This window comes from Leptopilina heterotoma, unplaced genomic scaffold (genome assembly GCF_015476425.1).
Source record: "Leptopilina heterotoma isolate Lh14 unplaced genomic scaffold, ASM1547642v1 Lhet_11, whole genome shotgun sequence".
Lineage (NCBI taxonomy): Eukaryota > Metazoa > Arthropoda > Insecta > Hymenoptera > Figitidae > Leptopilina > Leptopilina heterotoma.
Window position 1 is genome coordinate 2,414,277 of NW_025110829.1, and position 24,334 is coordinate 2,438,610.

Genomic DNA, 24,334 nt, shown 5'->3' on the forward strand with positions numbered 1-24,334 from the left:
TTTTTATATCATTTGTATAAATTGGATATTATTTAATTATAATAAATTATTTAATAATTAATAAAGAAGTTTACTCTCGTAATTAAAAAATCCCCTTAAAATTAAAATTTCTTTAGAAATAATTGTGTCATATTTTATATTATTCGAGAATAATTTTATTAAACAAAAATTACATTTATATCTCGCTTTGATAATTTATAAGAAAGTGACTAATTTTTTGCATTAGAAAAATTGACATAAAATTTAAATCTATATTTATAATGGAATCTTATAATTAAGAATAAGAAAAAAAATAAGAAAAATGTATTTTAAACGCCTACTGATGTTGGGTAACGGGACAAACGGTCCATAAGGTCAGCGACTGGCCGCAATAGATGCAAAACGAAATCGCAAAATATAAATGGTGTCAGTTATATTATAAATATGAAATAAGTGTCAGTTTATATCATCACGAAAGCGGAACCTCGATTATGTGCAAAGAACTCATCAAAGTTTTTACGCTATAATATGCGGGCTAAACAAACTTTTTCCACGGCGCCAGTATTCATCAAGCAGTCAAGAGAAAAGTCATGACATTACAAGACATTATTAAGTTTCTTCTTTGTATCATTTTATTTCATCAATTTGAATCATTTGCGAAAGAAAATTTTCCCAATGGAATAGTAAGTTTATTGAATAAATAATACTAAAAAAATTTTAATATAAAAAATTTTTTCTCTAATTTCTAAATGTATTTTAATTTCAAAATTTTTTTATATTAACATTGATATTTAAATATCTCACGCACACAATTTTTATTTAACATTTAAAAAATTCTAACCGAATAATTTAATAGCGAATCTTTTTTGACGTTTCCGCTTTATATTAAGTGTATAAAATGTTTTTAATTTTAAGAAAAAGGAAATAGCTTCAGTAAGAGCAGATCGGGCTTTTCTGGATTTCTTACTGGGAAGAGCTAATTTATGCGGAGTTTGTTGTAAGTAATTGAAAATTTCACTAACTGAAAATGGAAATATCGGGATTTTTTTCAATTTAAATTCTCATTTCAGTATGTGGACGCTCCAATAAATATGGTGCAAGGTTTTTGGGCGGTGAATATACAGAATCACACGAATTTCCCTGGCTTGCAAATATTCTAATTAAATCAAACATTCTCATCAGTGGAGTTTTGATTAATAATCACTATGTTTTAACCGCAGCCAGTCCGCTTATTGAGTATGTTGAAAACTTAATATTCCCATTAATTAATTATGAAAATATTTAGTAAAATGATATTTTACTAAATAATGTTTTTTCTTTAAAAAAAAAACTATTTTTCATTAAAAAAAACAAATTTTCAAAATACAAAAACATTTTAGTTCTACACCACCGGAAGTAAAAGTCTCTTTAGGAGAATATGATCGATGCAACTTGGATATTTCATCAATAAATATAAGTGTTGAACACATATACATACATCCGCAATTTAATCTTGAGTCAAAAGCTCATGATTTGGCTTTAATTCGATTTAGTCGTTCTATTAAATTTGAGAAGAGAATCTCTCCTGTTTGCCTACCAAATGCAGGTTTGTTTTCTTATAACACTATATAAAAATAAGAGTAGTTTTAGGAAAGAATAAAATATTTATTTTCTTAGAAAAAGTAAATTATTAACAATACACTGCAAAAACTAGTATCTCACTCGTCTCTTAAAATGAGTTGCTTTAAGTGTTTAAACCATTGAGATACAAAATCTGTTTTATATTGAGACATTTAACTTCATCTCGTGTCTCATTTTAAACATTAAAGGTGACTCAATGCGTATAAGACACATAAAATGTCTTCTTACTCTGAGACGGATACTCAAAACACGTGTCTCAAAATGAAGTGCTAAAAGTGTGAGACATTTTATAACGTTTTAAAGTGAGACACATAATATCTGTTTCAAATATATATAATAATTAAAGACATCTATGTGTTTCAAATATGAGGACAAAACGTCTCAAAATGAGACACTTGTTTTTGCAGTGTAATAGTTATGGTCCAATATGTAAGAATCATTTTATTTTCATAGCACTTCTATGGTATATTATTATATATGATTATATATTATTTACTTCTTGTTATCTTGCACCGCACTTAAAACAAGCAGCCGATTTCCTGGACTCCGGCATACTCAGTAAGGCAATTCAGTTCGCGGATCTCCAGTATTAGGGGAGCGTGGGATAATGAGAGCTTGCGGGTAATGGGAGCTTTTAAATTTCACGCACTTAAAAGCCTTCAAATTCGCTGCAATGTCTAGAAAATCTTCTACAACCTTTGTTTATATCATTCCAAAACAAACGATTACATTCTTGACAAATTTTTAGTAAAGACAAAGGAAAATGTATTTTTTGAGTTTTCGTTGTAAAATGCCAAAAATTTCTAAACATCACCATAAGTAGTTAAAATCGTATTATTTAGTTCTGTTTTTTCATTATATTATAGGTGAATATGTGTAGATATGTATACTTGTATAAAAATCGAGATAATAATAAAATTTGTTTTTGTTTTTATTTTTTTATTCAAATTTTGGCCTGTAAGAATTCTGTGGGGTAATGGGAGAAATAGTGTCAGCCCAAAGAATGTTCGTTACTATGTTGCGGATTTCGTTATTTCTTTGAAAATTGTAAAAGATATCACCTAATGAACAAACTTTTAATTAAAAAATAATTTTTGGTGGGAAAAATGAAAAATTTAATATTTTTTCAAAAATTTTTTATTCAATTATAATTTAGGAAAAAATTTATTCTAAGTCTAAAGTTTTGGCTTTATTGTAAGTATTAACACTTTTTTCTATTGGAAAACAAAAAATATTCCTAAAATATAGAAATTTTTTAAACTTCAAGTGAAAGCTCCCATTACCCCACAAATTGGGTGATCGCAAAAAATGTATTTTTTTGAAAAATTTTTTTTTACAATTTACTTTTTCTTTTTAAGTTTCTAATTAAACATAATTAAAGATAAATAACGAAATGAGTAGGAAATAACGAAAACAATGTATTATTATAAAGATAAGTTGGTTTTTTTAATCATTTTCCTTAAGGGGCTCCAATTCCCCCACGCTCCCCTACCTCTGAATTTGCTATCTTTACTTAATCGAGTTCTACCCTGTCGACCCAACCAAAAGACAATTTAATAGTCCGCGTAAAAAAATGTTGGCTACCTCAAGGCTCACTTGAGGCTCAAGACTTGCTTGAAGCTAAAACCTTGTCTAAAACTTAGGACTGAACTTAGACATAAGACTCGCTTAAGGGTCAATGTTTACTTAAGGCTTAAGACTTGTTTGTAGCTAAACACTCGTCCAAAACTTAAGACTGCAAAACTTATATCCAAAAACTTAGACATAAGCTCGCTCACAGCTCAAGGCTCACTTAAAACTTACTTGTTTAAAGCTGAAAATTCGTCTACGATATAAGATTGGCATAAGACGTTTAAGACTCGATTAAGGCTCATTTCTTACCTTAGACTCAAGATTTGTTTGAAGCTAGAAACTTGTCTAAAACATAAAACTTGATTAAGGCTCAAGGTTCAAAACTTGTTTAAAATTAAAAAGTCGTCTAAAAATGCGTCTATGACATAAGATTGGCCTGAGACATTTAATGCTTATTTTAGGCTCAAGGCACACTGATGGGTCAAGACTTGATTCAAGCTAAAAAGTCGTTAATGCTTTGAGACTTACCTAAATCTTAAGAAATGTTTTAGAACAATGTAAGGTCATAAGCAAAGTTAAATCTCTAGATAAGCCTTAAACAAGTTTTACATCTTAGACCAATCTGAAATCTTGCGGACGATATTTCAGGTTCAAGCAACTCTCTATCCTTAAGCTAGTCTTAAGCTTTAGACGAATGTTTTAGCTTCAAAAAATGTTTAGCCTTAAGTGAGCCTTAAGGGAGCCTCATCTTTTAGTTTAGTCATAAGTCTTAGATGAATTTTTATTTTTTAGCTTCAAACAAGTCTTGAGCTTCAAGTGAGCCTTGAGCCTTATGCCTAAGTTGAGTCTTTAGTTTTAGACGAGATTTTAACTTCAAACAAGACTTAAGGTTTAAGTGAGCCTTACATCTAAGTACAGTCCTAAGTTTTAGACGAGCTTCAAACAAGCCTTCAGCCTTAAGCGAGCCTTATGTATAAGTTCAGTCCTAAGTTTTAGACAAGGGTTTATCAAGTAGATAAATAAAGGTTTAAACAAGTCTTGAGCTTTAAGTTTTAGACGAGTTTTAAGCTTCAAACAAGTCTTGAGCCTTATGTCTAAGTTCAGTCCCAAGTTTTAGACAATTTTTTAGCGCCAAACAAGACTTAAGTGAGCTTTGAGCGAGCCTTATGTCTAAGTTTAGTCTTAAGTTTTAGACGAGTTTTTAACTTCAAACAAGTCTTGAGCTTTAAGTAACCCTTGAGCATTAAGTGAGCCTTGAGGTATCCTTGAGGTATCCTTCAGTTAGCCTTGTGGTAGCTTTGAGGAAGCCAACATTTTTTTACGTGGGAGGTTTTTTCTCCTGCTTCTTCTTCTCTTTTGAGACACCAAAACGATGTTTCTCATCGCAATTGCGTTAAAATGGTACTTTCTGACTCTCCTGTCCGTGCTTATTTAGACCTGACCAATCCTTGATAGAGACGCCCGTCTTTCTCCTTCGCTTCCACGTACTTGGGTCTTATTTCCTGAATGAGCGCTATAAGTATTTTAAGACCCTCCATAATTGTCATGTTGACATTCTTCTGCACTTCGCAGGACTTCAGCATTTTGCTGACCTCCTCTGCAATTCTACAAATAGATCCTGCCTTTTTATCCCACAGCTTAATGCGTTTATCATTATCTTCGTTGCAGCTTGCGATATCAAGTTCAGATGCATTACTGAATACAGACCTGCAAGTGTCCTAACTCGTTACACTACTTGCACTTCCTCGTTTTTCTACCCTCTCCAAGATAATTCTTGGAATTAACAACGCGTTGTTGCCATCCTGTATCATTCAACCACTGCACTGGCCACCGCCCTCGCGCTAAGCACTTGACAATTGGAACCAATGAGGAATTCAGCCAAAGCATTACTCCGCAGAAACTCCTCACTTTTACAATCGCTTATTATCATCCTCTTGTTTTATGTTGTCCTTTAGTGCAATGCTCCGTTATACCACGAGAAGGTCTACCGAACATATCCATTATGTTAGTCATATTTGTCAGTGAACAAGCACTGCCCAACATATCGATGACATCTATTATGTCATGATTTTAGTCCATCTTTGATTGTCATATTGAAATTCTTCTGGACTTTACAAGATTTTAGCCTTTTGCTGACCTCTTCTTCTAATTGCAATATGCATGCTGCCTCCTCCTCCTACAGCTTTATTGAGCTGTTCCAGTCTTTATTTCTAGAAGCGATATCTGCTTCAGAAGAGTTACTGAAAACAGAAGTACAGCTGGCTCGATTCGTCACTCAGCTCGTCTTCCTGGTCTCTCTATCTTATCAACAATAATCTGTCTTACTACCAAAGCGTTGTTGCAGGTATTTTTCTATGTTTTTACAATCGCTCATAATTTATGCGTTTGTTCCATATCAAGGGCCGATTAAGCCTTAACAGGCAACCTGGCAAGATAAGTCCTGAATCGCCTCGGCGTAGTTTAATAAGGTGTATTAACCTGTTATTTCATTTGTACTCTAATTATATATGATTAGAACGAGATGTATTTTGATTTTTTACATTATCTTTCTGTTTTACTAATCGTTTTAAAGACTAATCGTCGTTCTAACAGTAGCGTTAATTGTTCCGATAATGCCAGTATAGGTGTTATATCAGAAACTTGTTAATCGTACATCTTCTGACTACGCCTACGCAGATCCAAATTGCGGTACACGGAAAAACCTTTAAGCAGTCTGCTCACCCAAAACTTATGCGTCAGCGCCACCACTAAACTTGTTCATCTGCACTCCCAAACTGGGTGACCCACGTACCCAGTTGTCATTTTCTAAACTTTTTGGGTAGTTTGTCTATCAAAAACGGTAACGCTACGCACCCATAGTGGCGGGCGATCAGACTTTCCGCTTCACTGACGTCCAATATCCAGAAATTGACGAGATTTATGTTGGATCGTTTCTCAATGTCACTCCTCATCATCGTTGACAAAACATCTGCAAAATCCGCAAAAAATTACTAGTCTGGTTATTTAAATGTCCGCATCGTAAACAATTCCTTTTTTGTCGTTTCCTGTCCATTACATAATTATCAATAATGCAATATTTCATGAATTGAAATGTTTTAACTACCAAATAACTCATTTTCTAGCATCAACGTACACGAATCAGGTTGGAACAGTGAGTGGATGGACTGTAAGTACAACATTGGAGGAATCGAATAATCGAACTTGTAGACCCCGGAAAATGGGTCTTCCGATAATGGGAAACAATGAATGCATAAAATCTGGAATTAATTTTACAAGGTTTCATGATGATTCGGGTTGTATTGGAATAGTTGGAGGAAATTCAATAATCTGCAATGTAAGAATGTATTGCTCTGCTTTATTAATTTTTATATTCACAATTCAATAATAATAAGTATCCTTTAAAATTTAAATAATAATAATAATAATAATGAAAATAATAATAAAAAATTTTAATAATTCCTTTCCTAGAATGACGCCGGAACTTCTGTGCTTTATAAATCTTATTTCCAGACTTATGATATTATTGGTAAGTCTATATATACCCCCTTAATTAAAGAATTTTGCATATATTTTATTGAAAACAATTTTTTATAAATCAGAGCATGTATTTATTAATCAATTTAGAAACTTTCAAAATATCCTGTATCTGTATTATAAATTATTTTACAAAAAAGAAATTATCTGTTTATATATCTAACAGGTATTTTTTCTGATGTGAATGAATGCAATGGTGCACCGAGAGCAGGAGTTTACACAAGAATAGGCCCGCATCTGGATTGGATTTTGCAACAAACGAAAGATGCATGTTATTGTTTAAGATAATACAATTACAATTTTTATAAACAATTTTCATTATTTTAATAATTAAATTGGGGTTTAACATAATTTATAAACAAAAACATTTTCTGTATCAAAAATTGTAAACAACAATATATAAAAACAAACATGTAATAAAATTATAAGTATAAAGTATAAAACACCAAATTTCTATTCTTATAATTCGAATTTAAATTTACCAAAACAATTTAAAAATATACATCTGCATATTTAACCTGATTTCTTATATTATACAACATCTATATTATCAATTTTCTATATCAAGTCTTGTTATGAAGATAAAGTATCGAAATATGTATTTATGCAAAGGTATAACGTTAACTTGCATTGACATTGGAGTGCGTTTACTAAGAACCTTCTTCTTCTTCTTAAATGACTTCAGGCTTAGCCAACTGTCAGAACAACAGCCAACTATCAGAGCAACTACAGTGAGTTCTCGCGAGTCGTTCAACTCACGAGTCTTTTTTTTTTTTGTTGGTTACATGGCTTGTTGCATAGCAGGTAGCCAAAACACGAGACACTAAAAGTTCTTGGCGGGAAACTTCAAATTAATCCCTTAATATAAGAATGTCATTAGACGATGTAAGTTGAAATACTTGAAAGTGAAATGCAATCACGTAAATAAATTGTTGAAATCAAGAAAGCAATGATGTCCTTTTTCTTTTCACTCCTTATGTCCTTTCAATGAGTATGAACGATGTTGTAGTGTTATGCTACATCTGGATAAATAGGAAAGGAAAAAATCAAAGAGGAAACTCACAATGATAGGAAAAGCAATAAAATCATTTTCGCACCAAAATCAAACAATCAAAGCAAAAAGAATCAAAATAAAAAAAAAGCAAACATGCATAAACATCTTTTTCCCATTATTGATTAAATGGGAAAAAGATTTAAAAAAATAAAAATAAAGAACAAATCAAAATTTCTCTCTTTCTCTTCAATTCATTAGCTCTAATTTCCTTAATATAAAATTGAAACCATTAACCCTCAATCCTACGATTACTCTTCAGAATATAATTAGATAATTACGCCCCCAGATTGAAAAAATTTGTTAAGCTTCATAATATATTCTCTATTTGGAAAAAAAGATTTCTCATATAGATCAAAATCTTCGGGATTAAAATCCGAGAATTTAATAGATAAAAAACTGAAAAATTCCGGTCTTCCATCTGAAAGCAAAGGACATTCGTAAAACAGATGTTTTAAACTTTTAAAATCTGCACCACATTGACATCCTAAATCAATATTCCACCTCATTCTATTGAAGTGCTCAGCAGTACATACATGAGAAGTCCTCAGTCTTGTGATCATATTTATTGCTCTTCTTGGAGCTTCAAAACCCTGAAACCATGGTCTTTTGTCCTTGAAACCAATTTTGTCAAAGTACATAACAGCAGAGTTAAGCTTTCTTTCATGAGGCCATAAAGTTTTATACCAGCTATAATAATCCTTGAAAAGAATTTCTTTAAAATCACAGATCGGAACACCATCGCTCCTTCCGATTTCAAGAGATAAAGATAATTTAGCCAGTCTATCAGCTTCCGAATTACCGTGTATTCCTGAATGAGAAGGAACCCATAGGAAACTTATATTCTTACCTATACGAGAAAGAAAAATAACCTGTTTAACTATACGCACAGCCATAGGGTGAGAATTTCTGGACCAAAAAATATCCTGAAGACTTTGCAGAGCTGAACGGGAATCGCTGATAATGACTATGTTAAAAAAATTGGATAAGGTAACATATTTTAAAGCTTCTATAATGGCCAAAAATTCAGAGGAAATAATTGACAACAATCCATTCAGTTTAATTCCAAATCTAAAATTTTGTGAAGGAACATAAAATGCTGAGCCAGAAGATTTGTCTTGATCATCATGAGAACCATCTGTGAATATTGTAATTTGATCCTTATATTTATCATCAAGGAGATTATTCAGGAGGGTATTCGAGTTTTGTTTATTCTTAAGCGTCAATCCATCATGAATATTGATATGTATTTCATGATTCAATTCTTCCCAACTGCAATCAAAATTTGCCACCTTTCTATTACGAGGAGCTGATCCCAATAAGTTACGTATTCTAATAAAAGGAGTAAAAAAAGATAACTTCTCAAAATTAAAGGAGTGATATTTTCTGATTTTCGAAGATTCGAGTAATAATTGCAATCTAGGAATTAAGGGATTACCAGTCCAAGAATAACATCTGAGCAAGAATCTGTCACACAACATTGATCTCCTCAGATATAGAGGAGGCTCATCACATTCTGATAGTAGAATACTAATGGGGGTTGAAACCATACATCCCATGACAATCCTTAGAGCCGAATATTGAACTCTGTCCAAAAGTTTCAGATGAGACGGACATGCGCTCAAAAATAAAGAAGAGCCCCACTCCAAATGAGCTCGAATAAGACCTCTATACGCGAGAAGAAGAGATGATGGGTGAGCACCCCAAGAAACCCTGGACATAGCCTTTAAAATATTCAGAGCTAAATTTGCTCTAGAAACCAAATACTTGATGTGAGGCAACCAAGAAAGTTTCTTGTCGAGAATGATTCCCAGATATAAAATAGTATTTAAAGCAGTAATAGTGTGATCACCAATTACCAGTTTGATATCAGAAGCATTAAGACGAGATCTTGAGAACAATACCAATTGGCATTTCGGAATTGAAATAGACAAACCATAATCCTTCAACCAATCAGACAGTATAGTAACAGAGCTGTTCAATAATTCCAAAGCTTCTTCAATTGAATTGAATCTAACGTAAATGAGAAGGTCATCTGCATACATAGCAGCCTTGACTCCGACTGGAAGTTGATTGAACAAATTTCTCAAGTTAACGTTGAACAGCAAAGGGGACAATACACCTCCCTGGGGGACACCGACACCGCAGATCGCAGGGTTATTCAGATCATTCTGAAAAAAAAGATTCCTTTTCGAAATTAAAAAACAAACGAAATTATAAATTTTAGAGGGAGTCTTCAACTCTCTTAAATGTTGTAAAACAGTGGAAGGGAGAACATTATTAAAGGCTCCCTTGATGTCAATTGCCAAAGCCAGCGTACTTTCCTTTCTGACAAAACCTTGGTTAATGTCCGTAACCACTGCAGAAACACAATCGAGAACAGATCTCCCCTTACGGAAACCATATTGAGATGAAGGAATCCAATTTCCCGATTCCGCAAGATACTCAAGGCGGCGCTGGATAAGTTTCTCAAATAACTTGCAAAAAGTAGAAGTCAGGGAGATAGGGCGAAAGCCCTTGCCCCCTGGTTTCGGAATAAAAAGAACCTTGGTGTCTCTCCAACCTTTAGGAAAAATCGATTTAGAAAACATAAGATTAAACAAATTGTGGATAAATTCCAACGCACGTTTTGGCAAATTCGTGATTATTTCATATGTAAAGCCGTCAAGACCTGAAGCAGAATTCTTTTTACAAGTCAATAGAGCTGACGTAAATTCCCTCTCAGAAAAAGGCAAATTGAAGGAAACAGGACCCTCATTGTCCTGATCCGAAATCAAAGGATGGTCAACTGGAGCAACATCCGAGTGAATAATTTCATTTCGAAGAGTCTGCAGAGTGTCAGAATCCGGATCATTCGAGACATTAGTTCTCTTAGGTGAATTTCTATTTTGGAATGATCTAACCGCTTTCCAAGTACTATTAGGACCAGAAGGAGAAGGACAAATATTATTGCAAAAAGCAATAAATGAGTCCTTCTTCTTCCTCCTCAGGAACCATTTCACCTCGTTATCCACATCTTTAAAATTATTCCTAGATTCTAGAGTCTGATTACTAAGCCATGACTTCCTTGCCTCCCTTCTTCGAATAATTGCACCCTCACACTCAGAGTCCCACCATAATGGTTCCGACTTTCTTTTGCCTTTATGATTTTTAGGTAAAAATGCACCGTTGTTCTCGAGTACAGAGATGATAAATGAAGTAAAGTCTTCATAAATCTTATCAGGAGAAATACCAGAGATTAAGGACTCTTCAAAATCACCCAAAGAAACATCGAAATCATCTCCTACCTTAGACCAGTTAACATTTTTAATATTAAGCCTATTAGAGGTTGAAACAATAAATTTTGGCTCAACATCAAAGGTAGCTAGAATCAAAAAATGATCCGAATTGTACGAATCTTCGGTGACCTCAAAAGAAGACTGAAAGATAATTGGCTCCGATACCACAATCAAGTCCAAAACATTATTTGTTCTACCCGAAGGATCAACTCTGGTAGGGATAGAATCATTTAGCGAAATAAGATTATAAGTATCAAATACTCTCGCCAGATCCAGACCTCTTGAAGAGTCATACGTGGAGCCCCACGAAAGAGAATGTGCATTAAAGTCACCACAAAGAATGACAGGGATTTGATTAGGCAAACTGTTCATTAATTTAAGCCAAACATTTAAAGGAATCTGTTTTGCAGGAGGAGCATAGATAGACAGGATCAATCTCTTACCCAACTGGGTATCTATAATCACTCCAACAACATCAAAAAATTCCGAAAAATCATCCTGAAGATGAAATGGATTTGTGATTATATTGTCCCTGACCAAAATCAATGTACCACCACCTGCCAGAGAACCATCCTTCCTATCCATTCGATATGTGTTGTATCCATAAACTTCCCAAATAGGACAATCTTTATTCAGCCAAGTTTCCGTTATAGAGAGGATATCTATTTCCCTGCGGTGAAGAAGAGCTTCAACTTCCGGTTTTTTTCTGAAAACACTCCGAGCATTCCACGTACCGATACAAAATGACCGTTTATTATTAGACATTTCAGCCAGAAATAATAAAAGGAAACAGAGCAAAAATCAAAGTAAAAGAAAAAAAAGAACAAAATAAAAATAAAAAACAAAAAAAAACAAAATTAAACAAACAAAAGACTCTTCTTCCCTATAATATAAAAAATGAAAAAAAGGCAAACAGTCAAAAGCAAAACAAAAACCAAAAAAAAAAAAATAAAAAAAAGTAGAAAAAGAACAAAAATCACACAAACTTCTCTCTTATAAGAGAAAGAAAATCAAACTCTCTATTTACTTCTTTAGAAAGAGACTGAGAATCCGATAAACCTTAAAATAAATATAGTAAACCAGATTAAGGGCATTTTTTATTACTATCATCAGTCTGACTAAGATGAAGTAGTGTATTAGCAGCTTCAAGCGAATGATCAGAGTTATTCGAAGATTCTGGATCATCAGGTAATGGAATTTTAGAAGCTGGATCAGAGATCACTGAAGAGTTTTTATTCTGAAAGGTCTGGTCTTCAGAAGATTGACCATTAGGATTCATTTTATCCGAATTTTGATTAGCCTGAGAACCACATTCCTTGGATTCAATTCTAGGTAACTGAATTGTTAAATTAGCTAAAGCTCTAGCGGCTCTTCTTTTAATAGAGTCAGCTCCATTATTTAAAGCAAGATTCAAAGCACATATCCTGTTACAGTTATTAAGATATCTATATCTTGATATGACACATTCAAAGTCGTATACAGGACACTCAAATGAAACTGACTCATGGGGACCCTTACAATTCGGACAGATCGCTTCTTCATTCCGAGATGGACAAGACTGATAGCGATGTTGTCCAGAGCAATGAGAACAAACTGGAGCAGTAGACCTACACTGATCTGAAACGTGCGAAAATCTTTGGCAATTAAAGCATCTAGGAGGTTTAGGAATGATTGGTGTGATTGTAAGACCAAAGTTTTTGATGTATAAGTGACGGGGAATAAATTGAGTGGAGAAGGTGTATTCTATTTTATCCGAAGGAATATAGTTTTCGAAACATCTCTTTACAGAGAGAAGAGTGGATCTAGATTCCGGAGTAAGTTCTCTAACAATTTCAGAAACCGATTTAGAGGCAGGGAAGTCTCTGTTGAAACCTTTTTTAAAAAGATTGTTCTCTGGAATAAATGCCCTGAAGCCCAAAAGCATCAATTGTTGAGAATCAACTAATTTATTTGCCTCCATCCATTCCTCACAGTAAATCTTCACCTGGTTCCTTCCGCTTCTAAAAATTCTCGTAGGACTATCAATAACACCCTCAACTATTCCACACAAAGCAAAAGGATCATATTTCCCCAAAGACTTATCCTGAACAGTACTTTCCATAAGGACTAAAAAAGGAGGGAGAGAAGCTTCATTATATCTAATTAAATTTAGATTAATGTTGGAACAAGACCAAACGAAGATGGGGTTTTTAGCATAGTCCATACTGCGATCGTTATTATTGTTTTCCGAAGTTTCCATAAAAGCAGAACTGGATTCAGTATGGGCATTTTCCCCCTCAACAACAAGTGGATTAGAACTACCAGCGTCCTTTAATTTCGTTTCCGTAGAATGAACGTTCATTTTTTTAATTGAACTTGAAAGATCTTCTAAGTGTTTCTTTTTAATTTTTTGAGATGATAAATTCTCAGGGGAAGACTTCTCAGAAGAACTTTCAGAATTGGTCTTAGAAGAAATCCTTCTTCGATTCTCACTCGGAGAAAACTTTCTTTTTTGGGTAACAGGTCTAAATGAAAAACCTCTTCCTCTTCCTCTCTTACTTCTATTGTCCTTGGTACTCTCGTTCAACAAGACTGAGGAGGTCTCACACAGGCCCCGCGCATCACCAGACATTCTATGTCTACAATAAAAGAGAAAAAATATCAATTCATCGATATTTCAATAACAGAATAAAGACATGCCAATAAATAAAAGTTATGTAAAAAATAAAGATCAATAAATGTACATTTATATAAATTTACCTTACTGCATTAGACACGGAATACCGGAACTCAGTCTCAATGGTAAGTTTTTAAAAAAACATAATAGAAAAATTCAAAAATAAAAAAAAGAAATCTCTCCTCCAAAATCAGAATCCAAACTTAATGTATCAAATAAAAGAAAAATGAAAGAAAGAATGAGAAGCGAGCAGAAAGACAATTCTCAAAGAGAGAAAAAGAGAAAAATAAGAACAAATGTAAACAAAATTTAATTACAAATTTATAAATCAAACGAAAATGAAATTATAGAGAAAAAAAATATTGGAAATGATTAAATTGTGAAATAATATGATAAGCAAAGGAGAGATATAGCAAATTTCAAATAATCCAAGCGTGTAGACAAAATCAAAACATCATCTGACCTTAAAAATCGGAGGTTATGGTAGTGATCGTTGAAAGCACTTCTTGTTGAATAGAATTTTGTAAATAATATGAACTGTAGCAATTTCCTTTCCTTCCAAAATGAGTAGAGTCCGTTCGAAATATTATCTATTCTCTTATTCTTTTCTCCTTTAATAGATCCTCAGATAACAAATTAAGTATTAATTCCATGTATAGATAGATGAACGTGTAAAAAGCCGGTAGAGTATAAGTGAAAGTAGATTTGAATTTCGTATGATTTCAAACAACATTAAAAAAACACTTCAAGTACAAAAATAAGGCAAATAAAACTCAACAATGATCAAATTAACTTAAAGATCAGAGTTAAAAGTAGAAGGACGTCTTACCTCTACAACGTACAACACAGAACGACCCCAACTCACGAGTCGTTCAAACTCGCCAGTCGTTCAACAGCTGATCAGTGTCCGATTCACGAGTCGTTCAATTTCTAGCATGCGCGCGCCGGTGCTCAGTGCTGTGTAATTTAAACGGACCAAAGTCATTGAATATTGTGTCTTTCGGGGCGATAAATATGTTTCACACATCCCTGAAATCGCCTTGGAGGCGTGGCTTATGCGTTGAACGACTCGTGAGTTTTATGATCTTGAAAATTTTCGAGAATTGAACGACTCGCGAGAACTCACTGTACTAAGAACCTACGCAGAATCCAATTGACTAACCTGAATGTAGTGATATGCAGGGAGGCCAAGCTGCAATGCAATTGTCAGATATACTAAGTTGCGTCGTCTCGCTACCGAGGCGCTGCTGTAGTCACATATACTATCAAACATTCCTGTCTATGTAGCGTTTGAAATTGTTTTCTTTCAAATGTCAAAATATGTCAAATTGTGATAAACAAATTCCTTAAAATGCTTAAAATTAATACTTTTTTTAATTAATTGTGTATCTTATTAAATGTTTAATTTTATTGAATAAGGTATTTCTTCTTTTTAATTATAAAGTAAGTATTAAATACATACAAATAATATAATTATTTTATTTAATTAATTTCAATAATTAACCTTATAAGATAAATTTTTATATAAATAAATTATTATTAAATTCAGGGAAATGTCATATATATATATATATATATATATATATATATATATATATATATATATATATATATATATATATATATATATATATATATATATATTTATGTAATAAACTCATTTATTTATGAATTAATTTTTTTGTAGAAGTGGAGTGTTTTGGGGAAAATGTCTTGCAAAATTCAAAGACACAAATGCAGCATACCAACATGTAAAAGTGATATCGGCCCTTTATACAGATATCCAAAGCCACATTCTTCTTCGGATGCTTTTCGGTGTCTGCAATGGATTAAAGCTAGTGGAAATATGACGTTACTAACACTTTCGAAAGAAAGTATAATAAATAAACGAATTTGTCATCGTCATTTTCCAATCGAATTTCGAATGGCATCCAAGCTTACTAAATGGGCTCTTCCGACCATAGATTTACCTGATCCATTAAGTGAATAATGTTTCTAAAAACTTATTTTATGACAAATTCACTTTTTTTTTTATTTACCGTCCAGTAAATTTAAATAGGCGTTGCCATAATGATTATTGGACATTAACACGGATAAAACTTTTGTCAATCTGATTACACTTAAACAATTAAAAATTATAAAAATAACTATATAAAATTATTTTATTTATTACACCTTTCTTCATTCCCTAAATGAAAAACATTTTATATTTTACGGTATTAATAATATATATTGGTTAAACAGTTTTATTTGAAAAATTTATAATTATTATTTAGGTTTAGAAGACGTCATGATGTCTAAATTTGCAAATGAATGTAATGTTAACTGGGAAGCAGATGAATTAAATTCAGTACCTAGAAATGATCATTCTTGTACAAATTCACAAAACATTCAGGCAGATCAAGTGTCACAAAATGATTTATTAAGTTCAACGCCTGAAAATAACCCTTCATGTTCAAATTTAAAAAATATACCGTCAGCAGATCTATTGTCTGAAAATAATCTGTCAAGTTCAAATTTACAAAATATTCCTTCAGACTTGGTGTCGCAAAAAGATCAATCGTGTTCAAAAACACAACAGGATAAGACTTGTTCAATTTCGGAAAATATTCAAACACGTTCATTGTCGGAAACGAATCGTTCACACTTAATATCAGAAAATATTCCATCACGTTTACTATCACAAAATATTCCGTCATTTTCGATTTCACAAAATACTCAGCCATGTTTAATGTCACAAAATTTGTTGGAAAGAGAATCAAATACTTTAAACGAGATAAATTCTAATTCAATTATCGAAGATGTCTCAACTACTGAAATTTTAAATAATGTAAATGAAGGTCAAGAAAAATTTAACGTACCTCAAATTTCTAAAAAGAAAAGAAAAGTTAATCATGCGAAAAATCTGAAAAAGAAAACAGCTTTGAAAAGAAGTACGATTTATTATATTATTATACGCTCATTTGTCAATTTTATTTACTATAGATATTTGTGATGCAATATTTTCAATTTTATTTTCAGGATCTATATTATCGATATTTAAAGTTGCCCACAAACGTTATTTGAACGATCGTGATCATTAATTGTATAATGTAATTACCAATTTGTCTCAACAACTTCGATCATCCAAGCAAAAGCGAGAAAACATGCGTGAGCGCTTAGAACGAGTTGATAACATTTCTACAAAAGCTTATATGCACATTTTGAATGATATGCCTGATCCCGTATCAAATTTTATTCAATGTCATTTTAGAAATGTTAATAGGAATAAATTTAAGCGCAATTATACAATACAAGACAAATTGTTTGCTCTCTCTGTCTATAAAAGGAGTCCAAAAACTTACAAATATTTGGCAAACATGTTTTTTTTACCAAGTGCTGAAACAATCAGAAAATTATCATCGGAATTATCAATACAACCGGGCATTTCTGATGTTATATTTGAAAGTTTAAAATCTTTTGGAGCTAAAAGAAATGAAGACGATAGATTGTGTATGATAATGATGGATGACGTTGAGATCGATTCAACTATTTTCTATAATGAATCTCAATCAACTGTAGAAGGGTTTGTAGATGATGGAATTGAACGGAAATTTGAAATAGCTGATCATGCGACCGTGTGGATGCTAAAAGGAATACCAAAAAAGTCTACAGAAAAGCCTTGGAAACTACCAATAGTATTCACCCTCTGTAAAGCATGTTCACCAGTTGCAGGGATTATGCGAATGTGGAAGGAAATTGTACATAGAGTTTTTGCAGCAGGTTTTAAAGTAATTGCTTCTATATGTGACCAAGGTAGGACAAATGAGTCAGCTATGAAAAAATTAATAGCTGATACAAAAGCCAATGAAGCTAGAGCTGAGAGATATCACGTGAATGAAACAATTATTATAAATGGTAAAGAAATAATCCCCATCTTTGATCCTCCACATCTGTTAAAATGCATGCGAAACAACCTTTTAAAAAAGAATTTAAAGTTCTCTTTAGATAATAAGAAGAGAGTAGCATCTTGGAGACACATTGAGATGGCATATAAAATAGATCAAAGTGAAAGTCAATTTAGGTTATTAAGAAAATTAACAGATCAACACGTCTTAGCAGATAAAATCCAAAAAATGCGAGTAAAATACTGTGCCCAAATTTTTAGCTACAGCGTTGCATCTGAATTGGTTCACATGAGTCGTAATCGCGTTAAAAGTAAATGTGGAAGGCTTCAAATGGAAGAAAGTGGAGAAGATATAGGGCATCTTTGTCTTCTCCTACACGGAAAGAAAAGGTCTGGAAGAGATATCCATAAAAATATTGTTGAGCAGAATATTGTTGTGTTATCCAATTCAATGGAAGAGACAACTTTCAGAATGGAAGCACATTCCATATTCAATGGATGAGGGAGCCATATTATATTGTTGAATCAAATATGGATGTGACATCCATAGGCATTATTATTATTATTAAGAAGAGGGTTGTGGACCTAGGACCTTGCAGGTCAACGCCACTAACGCTTGGGTAATCCCTTTACGTTCCCCATAACCACCCCTATATCCGAAGTCCTTTCCACAACAGGAGGACTTCGGCCAGGTTTCTGGTAGCAATAACGGTCTCCCCCAGAAAGAAGTAGCCCGTAATGTGTTCCCGCTCCTTCACAAGTGCAGGGCAGTGACACAAGATGTGTATCGGGGTTTCATATTCCTCTCCACACCTACGGCACTTCGGGTCATCTAGGATCCCCATTTTGTGCCTATGATAGCGCAGATCACCATGGCCAGTTAATAGCCCCGTTATGATCTTTGCCTCTTTTCTATTTAATTTGCGGAATTCCGCTTTCCTCATAGGGTTAATACTACTTCCCATGAGTACCTTGGCTTGTCTACAGCCCTTAGTTACCTGCCATTCCCTTTGGTGTTCCGCAGCTATCCACTGTTTAATTTCCAGTGTCAAGCATTTGTTGGAAACACCAATGGGAGGTTCAGGTCCAATAAGTTGTTTTCTAGCCCCTTCTTTGGCTAGCTCATCCGCCCTATCGTTTCCCGCGAATCCACTGTGACCAGGGATCCACAGGAGGGTAACGCGGTTCGTTTCAGCTAGTTTGTTAAGTGATTCATGACAATCACCGACCAGCCGTGATGTTGATACGTATCGTTTCAAGGAGAAAATGGCCGCCTTGCTATCCGAAAGGATAAAAATATCTTTGTTGTGACAATTTTTCAAGGCTTCCATAGGCATGGTTGGGCTAACAATTGAACCCCTTGATGTAAGAACCAGACGCAGCCCATTTAATTTCAATGGTCTATGTCTGGTTCTTGCATCAAGGGGTTCAATTCATGCTATGGATTTTCACATATGGCTGCCTCATCCATATAAACTTTGGTTAGGAGATCCATAGTTAGTACAAAATTTCGATACATGTTGCGCGCAATTCACTATCATGGCATCCATTTAAAAATGGTCGTCTCAATTTGTCCGTCGCGTCGGTTTCCTGTCACGTCTATATAATCGCGTTGTGAGTTTATTGTGTATAAATTGTGTTACAATTGTTTATTATTTATTATCGTTATTGTCTATTTGTGTTTATGTAAATTCATTTTCATGAAATATGTGTAGAGTATATAAGGAATATTATATGCTCAAATATTGTAGTTGCGTGTATAGTGTAGTGGATAGCGTTAGTGTTAAGTATGCGTTAGGTCTAGGGTTCGTGTCTCCCCCATCGGTTAATAATTTATTTCGTAAATATGCGGTTATTCAATAAGTGGTGTGTATTAATTAACAAAAATGTGTATAAAATATCTCAAGTGACATAGAATTTAATTAATTGAGTGATTCTAATTTTTTTGTTTCCCATTTCAATTACTATGGATCACCCAACCATAGATCTTTTGCTGCTCCAACAATATACAGCCAGCCATAGAATATGGATGCAGCAACCTTAACTATGGATATCCCGTATTTTTCAATATAATATGGCTGTGATATCCATGTATCTGGATGTGTCAACTATTCCTTTTTCTCCGTGCAAAACCAAATTGCGTTTCGTTTCGAGAATATTATAAAACCTTATTATTGAATTCCTTCACTAATAATAATTTAAAGGCTTCTAAAGGAGCAAACTGTGAAACTGATTGTTCGACAGGTATTCTAGTTGATTTGGAAAATATTTTAACCAGGAGTACTTCTACCTCTTCTGAATATTCCTTTTCTGATACTTCTTCCCCTTCTACATCTTTTTCATTTCCAAATACTTCTTCTCCTTCACCTTGGAGTTTACCACCTCCTCCTAACAATTTTAATTTCAACAAACCGTTAAGTGATGCCACTAAAGTTGTTTTTGAAAAAATTATATCGGAGAAACTACTTGTTTTAATGGACACCGATTGTATAACTTGATACTCCAATTTTTTGAAACCGTGCAATTCAGAAAATTGTTTTCTTCAATACAATGGAACATTGTTATGTCATGTTGCGACAACAATTAATAATGTTTGTGATTATTATATTCCATTGACGTGTCATAAACAAGGGTTTCTTTATAAAATTAAAGAATTCTTGCAACGAATAATTAACATGCAATTTGACGTTTGCGATCATTCATCGAAAAATGAAAATGATATTAACATCTTGGTTGATAATTGTGTTCGAAATTATTTTCAATTTTTATTGAAGATTGTGAAAGGCCAAATCAATCCACCAGAAAATTCTGATAGGTTGCAATTATTAGTTCACGTAGCGAGCCAAAAATATAAAAAAAATAAAAATGATTTTCAAGCTGAAAGGAAACCTACAAAGCGCAAATTAAATAATCAAGAGAATCTCCCAGCAACCAAGAAAAAGCGATAAAAAATTATTTTCATTATTTTTGAATTAGCTTTAATTATGTTTCTACATTAAAAAATTATTATCTTTTAAAATTCATTCTAAAATTTTTATATTTTTAAATGAAATAAACATTTTCTTAAACACGAAATTTCAATATTTTCTTTCCTTAATTCAGTTTCACTAATTTTCTGATTTATCCACAATTTCAAGATTAAAATTTAATTTTTAAATCTGTTTGTATCCTTCGATTTTCTTTAAAAAAATTCCAAAAAAACTACTTCCCTTTACGCAAATTTTAAGCCTTGTCCCGTTGTGGGTATATGATTTTTACTATTTTCTCAGAATTTTTTTAAATTATGGAAATTCAGTAGCTATTTTCTCGAAAACTTGTTTTTGTACATAAGCCCCCTTTTCCTAGACCAGGTCACAAATAAATATTAAAATATGGGTGATTCTCCGCGTAGCGCAGAACTTGGTTTTTTTCATGTTGTAATGGAAAAATAATAAATAACTTTCATATATTTTTACAATTCCAACGTAAAAAGGTTATCTATATGTTTAGAAACAAAAACCAATAATTACTTTTGTATCTAATATTATAATTTTTCATAAATAAGCGGTTTTAAGGCTGAAAACGTCAAATTTTTACCTGTCCCCATAGGAAGTTTAGAAAAAAAAGTTAATAATTTTAGTAATATGCAATAATAAATACAATTACTATTGACATTTTAGTATTGTCTACTTTAGTACAGTTGAATAAAAAAAATTTTTTTTTTAAATTCATTTTATATATGTTTTTTTCAGTTTATGCTTGACAGCAAATTTGGATGCTATTTATTATTTTATTAACAAACAGTGAATTATTTAAATGAAAATGAAATGTTAACTTAAAATTACTTTTGTAAACACAAGAAATAACTTCCTTAAGTTAATTCAGGAAAAAGAATCAATGTTCTAATTGATTTATTCATTTTTCACTCATTTTATGTTGGGAATTTGAAAAGGGAATCACAAAATAGTCTCCACCGGCATCCACCGACCCTTAAATATTTTATTACAAATTAAACAATTATTTATAAAAAAGGTTAAATGAAGCGTAGTTATATTGTTTTAGTCAATACAAATGAAGTCCATTTGAAACCGATTGAAAATTAATGATATTTTTTTTAAAAAAATAAAAATAACTGAAGGCGATTGAAAAAAGTTTCCACCGACCTTAGTCTCCACCGGCATCAGAATTTCCACCGACCTTTGTATTACGAAGAACCTAGTGCAAATGTAGTGTTATGGTGCCACATATATAAGGAATAAAAAAAACCTATTGCTCAGAAAAATTTACCATAAATTAATTAAATAAATTTCCATAAATTACCACGAAAATTTTTATAAATTACCGCAAAAATTTCCATAAATTACCGAAATAAAAATTTTAAATTGTGATTTCTACTTTGAATATTTTTAAAAATTACCGACAAAATTTCTTTAAATTACCTTACAAATTGCCATAAATTTCCATAAATTACCGCGAAAATTTCCATAAATTACCAAAATCCAAATTTTTAATAATAATTTAAATTTTACATATTTTTATGAATTATCGCAAAAATTTCCATAAATTTCCAAAAATTTCCATAAATTACCAAAATCCAAATTTTTACTAATAATTTAAATTTTACATATTTTTATGAATTATCGCAAAAATTTCCATAAATTTCCAAAAATTTCCATAAATTACCAAAATCCAAATTTTTACTAATAATTTAAATTTTACATATTTTTATGAATTATCGCAAAAATTTCCATAAATTTCCAAAAATTACCATAAATTTCCATAAATTACCATAAATTACCGAAATAATAATTTTTAAATGAGATTTATGATATAATATTGTTTAAATTACCGAAAAATTTTTTTTGACAGAATGTGTCCAAACAGTGAATTAGTTAATTACTACACTTGTTTACAACAAAAATTATAAATAATTTTTCCGGCCCGCTATGGATTTTTCTTTCTAAAGCCTTTATCTTCAAAAAAATATATTGATATTAATCATAACGAAAAAAAAAATTTTTTTAATTTCATAAACCAAATCGTGCGCTACGCGGAGAATCACCCATATATATGTATTAAGTTTTATATTTTAATGCGATAAAATTTAAACCCTTTCAAGTTATTCAAAAATTTTATAATACATTGTAATATCTGTTTTAACAATATCAAATTGATCTTTTTTAACAAAAAAGATTTAATTTTGTTATTAGAAGCTCATCAACTTTAAAACTTCGAAACGCTACTGTGAATATAATATCAAATTTATTGAATTTATTCGCATCATAAACAACTCAACGTCAGATGGTGCAGCATATAAACGCAAAGTAGTTTAGATCGAATACAGTAACTCTTTTCTCAATTCACGCGATGAGACAGTTTTAATATATTGAATTCTGTTTGGAAAATAAGAAAGTGAAAACAAAATGTTTGCTGAATTTAAGGAAAATTTATCTCAAATTTACAAAATCGTTAAGAAAACTGAATATTAAATGAATAATTACAAAAATTATATGTAATTAAAATGTTTTACAATACTTTTAATTTCCTTCTTTTTATGACAGTTTTTAGGTCTTTAAGATATCATTTAAAGGATCAAATTTGGACATCTTTGGAATATTTTTAGGACGTCTTAATCACTATGTCCCAAGAACTTTCCTAAAAGAATATCCTGGAGACATCTTACAAATTTTTGTATCCACTAGGATTAATAGTGTATTCACAAAAAAATTGAGAAGGTAAAATTTCATCAAAATAGTTGACTTCTTAACCCTGTCGACAGGGGTGGCGCGAAAACTATTTTAAGTCAGGCACAAACAAAAATTGATTTCTCAAAAAATCTACTAGCCACTCTCTAAATTTGAATTAGTAAAAATGTTTACTAATTTGAATTAGTGACTGCCTTTTTGCTTTTGAAATAGTAAACTTCACTAATAAATAGTAACTTTTACTAATTCAAAAGCAAAAAGTCAGTCACTAATTCAAATTAGTAAACATTTTTACTAATTCACATTTAGAGAGCACCTATTACGGACTAGGCACAACTAACATTTGTTATCGAGTGACTCGAAGTCAGATGATACATTGTACAAGAAGATAATGTCAACCGCTGTTTACTCTGCATCGTTAAAGTAGAGTACAATATTGTTTTCAGACCAAAGGACCTTCTTAAAATAATATAGAAAATTTAATCAATTAATAATAAACATAAATAATCAATTTTTGAGAAATTTTTTTCCTTTCTATTCAATTTTATAGATTTTTAGAACTAGAGAAAAACTCTGGCAAAGTATGGGCAAAGACTGAAATCAATTTTTGTTAAATCTTTTCATTTCTATTTAAGTTTATTAATTCCTGATGATTTTAAGCATAAAATGAAAAAAATCGATTGGGCCGTTTTTAAGAAAACTAATTTTGTATATTTTTGAAAGAGGTTAATCAACATATTTTTGGGTGATTCTTTCAAAAAGGACAAATTATTATTTGTGCACTATTTCAGACGGCGTTTTTGTTATAAAATAGTAAAATAACTTAAGGTAATTAAAAATTGGCCAGCCATATGTTGTGATTTTAAAGTTTTTAGTTAAATCATAAAGAAAAATTAAAAAATAATTATCAAATTACTGAAATATTAAATAAATATGATGTTAAAACTCCACTCCGTACCTTTAGCGATATGATTAAAAATTATTAAATGCTATGGTATGGCTGTCATAAATTTTAATAGTTTAAATTAATATAATTAATTTCTAACAAAATACCATAAAGGCATGATTTGACCC

At 31.8% G+C, this 24,334-nt stretch overlaps 1 protein-coding gene across 1 annotated transcript; it reads left to right on the top strand.

The window, feature by feature from the left end:
- Positions 1–398: 398 nt before the first annotated feature.
- Positions 399–7,086, top strand: LOC122503651 (vitamin K-dependent protein C-like). Its single transcript, XM_043614279.1, has 7 exons — positions 399–662; positions 895–976; positions 1,050–1,215; positions 1,359–1,564; positions 6,294–6,505; positions 6,640–6,697; positions 6,872–7,086. Exons 1-7 carry the CDS (start codon positions 570–572, stop codon positions 6,991–6,993), a joined length of 939 nt encoding a protein of 312 aa, XP_043470214.1. The 5' UTR covers positions 399–569; the 3' UTR covers positions 6,994–7,086.
- Positions 7,087–24,334: the final 17,248 nt, after the last annotated feature.

What these genes read in the sequence shown, in the direction of transcription:
- LOC122503651 (XM_043614279.1), top strand. Translation starts at nt 570, where the DNA reads ATGACATTACAAGACATTATTAAGTTTCTTCTTTGTATCATTTTATTT. An exon ending in TGTTTGCCTACCAAATGCAG is followed by an intron (nt 1,565 to 6,293) that starts GTTTGTTTTCTT and finishes CTCATTTTCTAG; the next exon opens with CATCAACGTACACGAATCAG. An exon ending in GAAATTCAATAATCTGCAAT is followed by an intron (nt 6,506 to 6,639) that starts GTAAGAATGTAT and finishes TTCCTTTCCTAG; the next exon opens with AATGACGCCGGAACTTCTGT.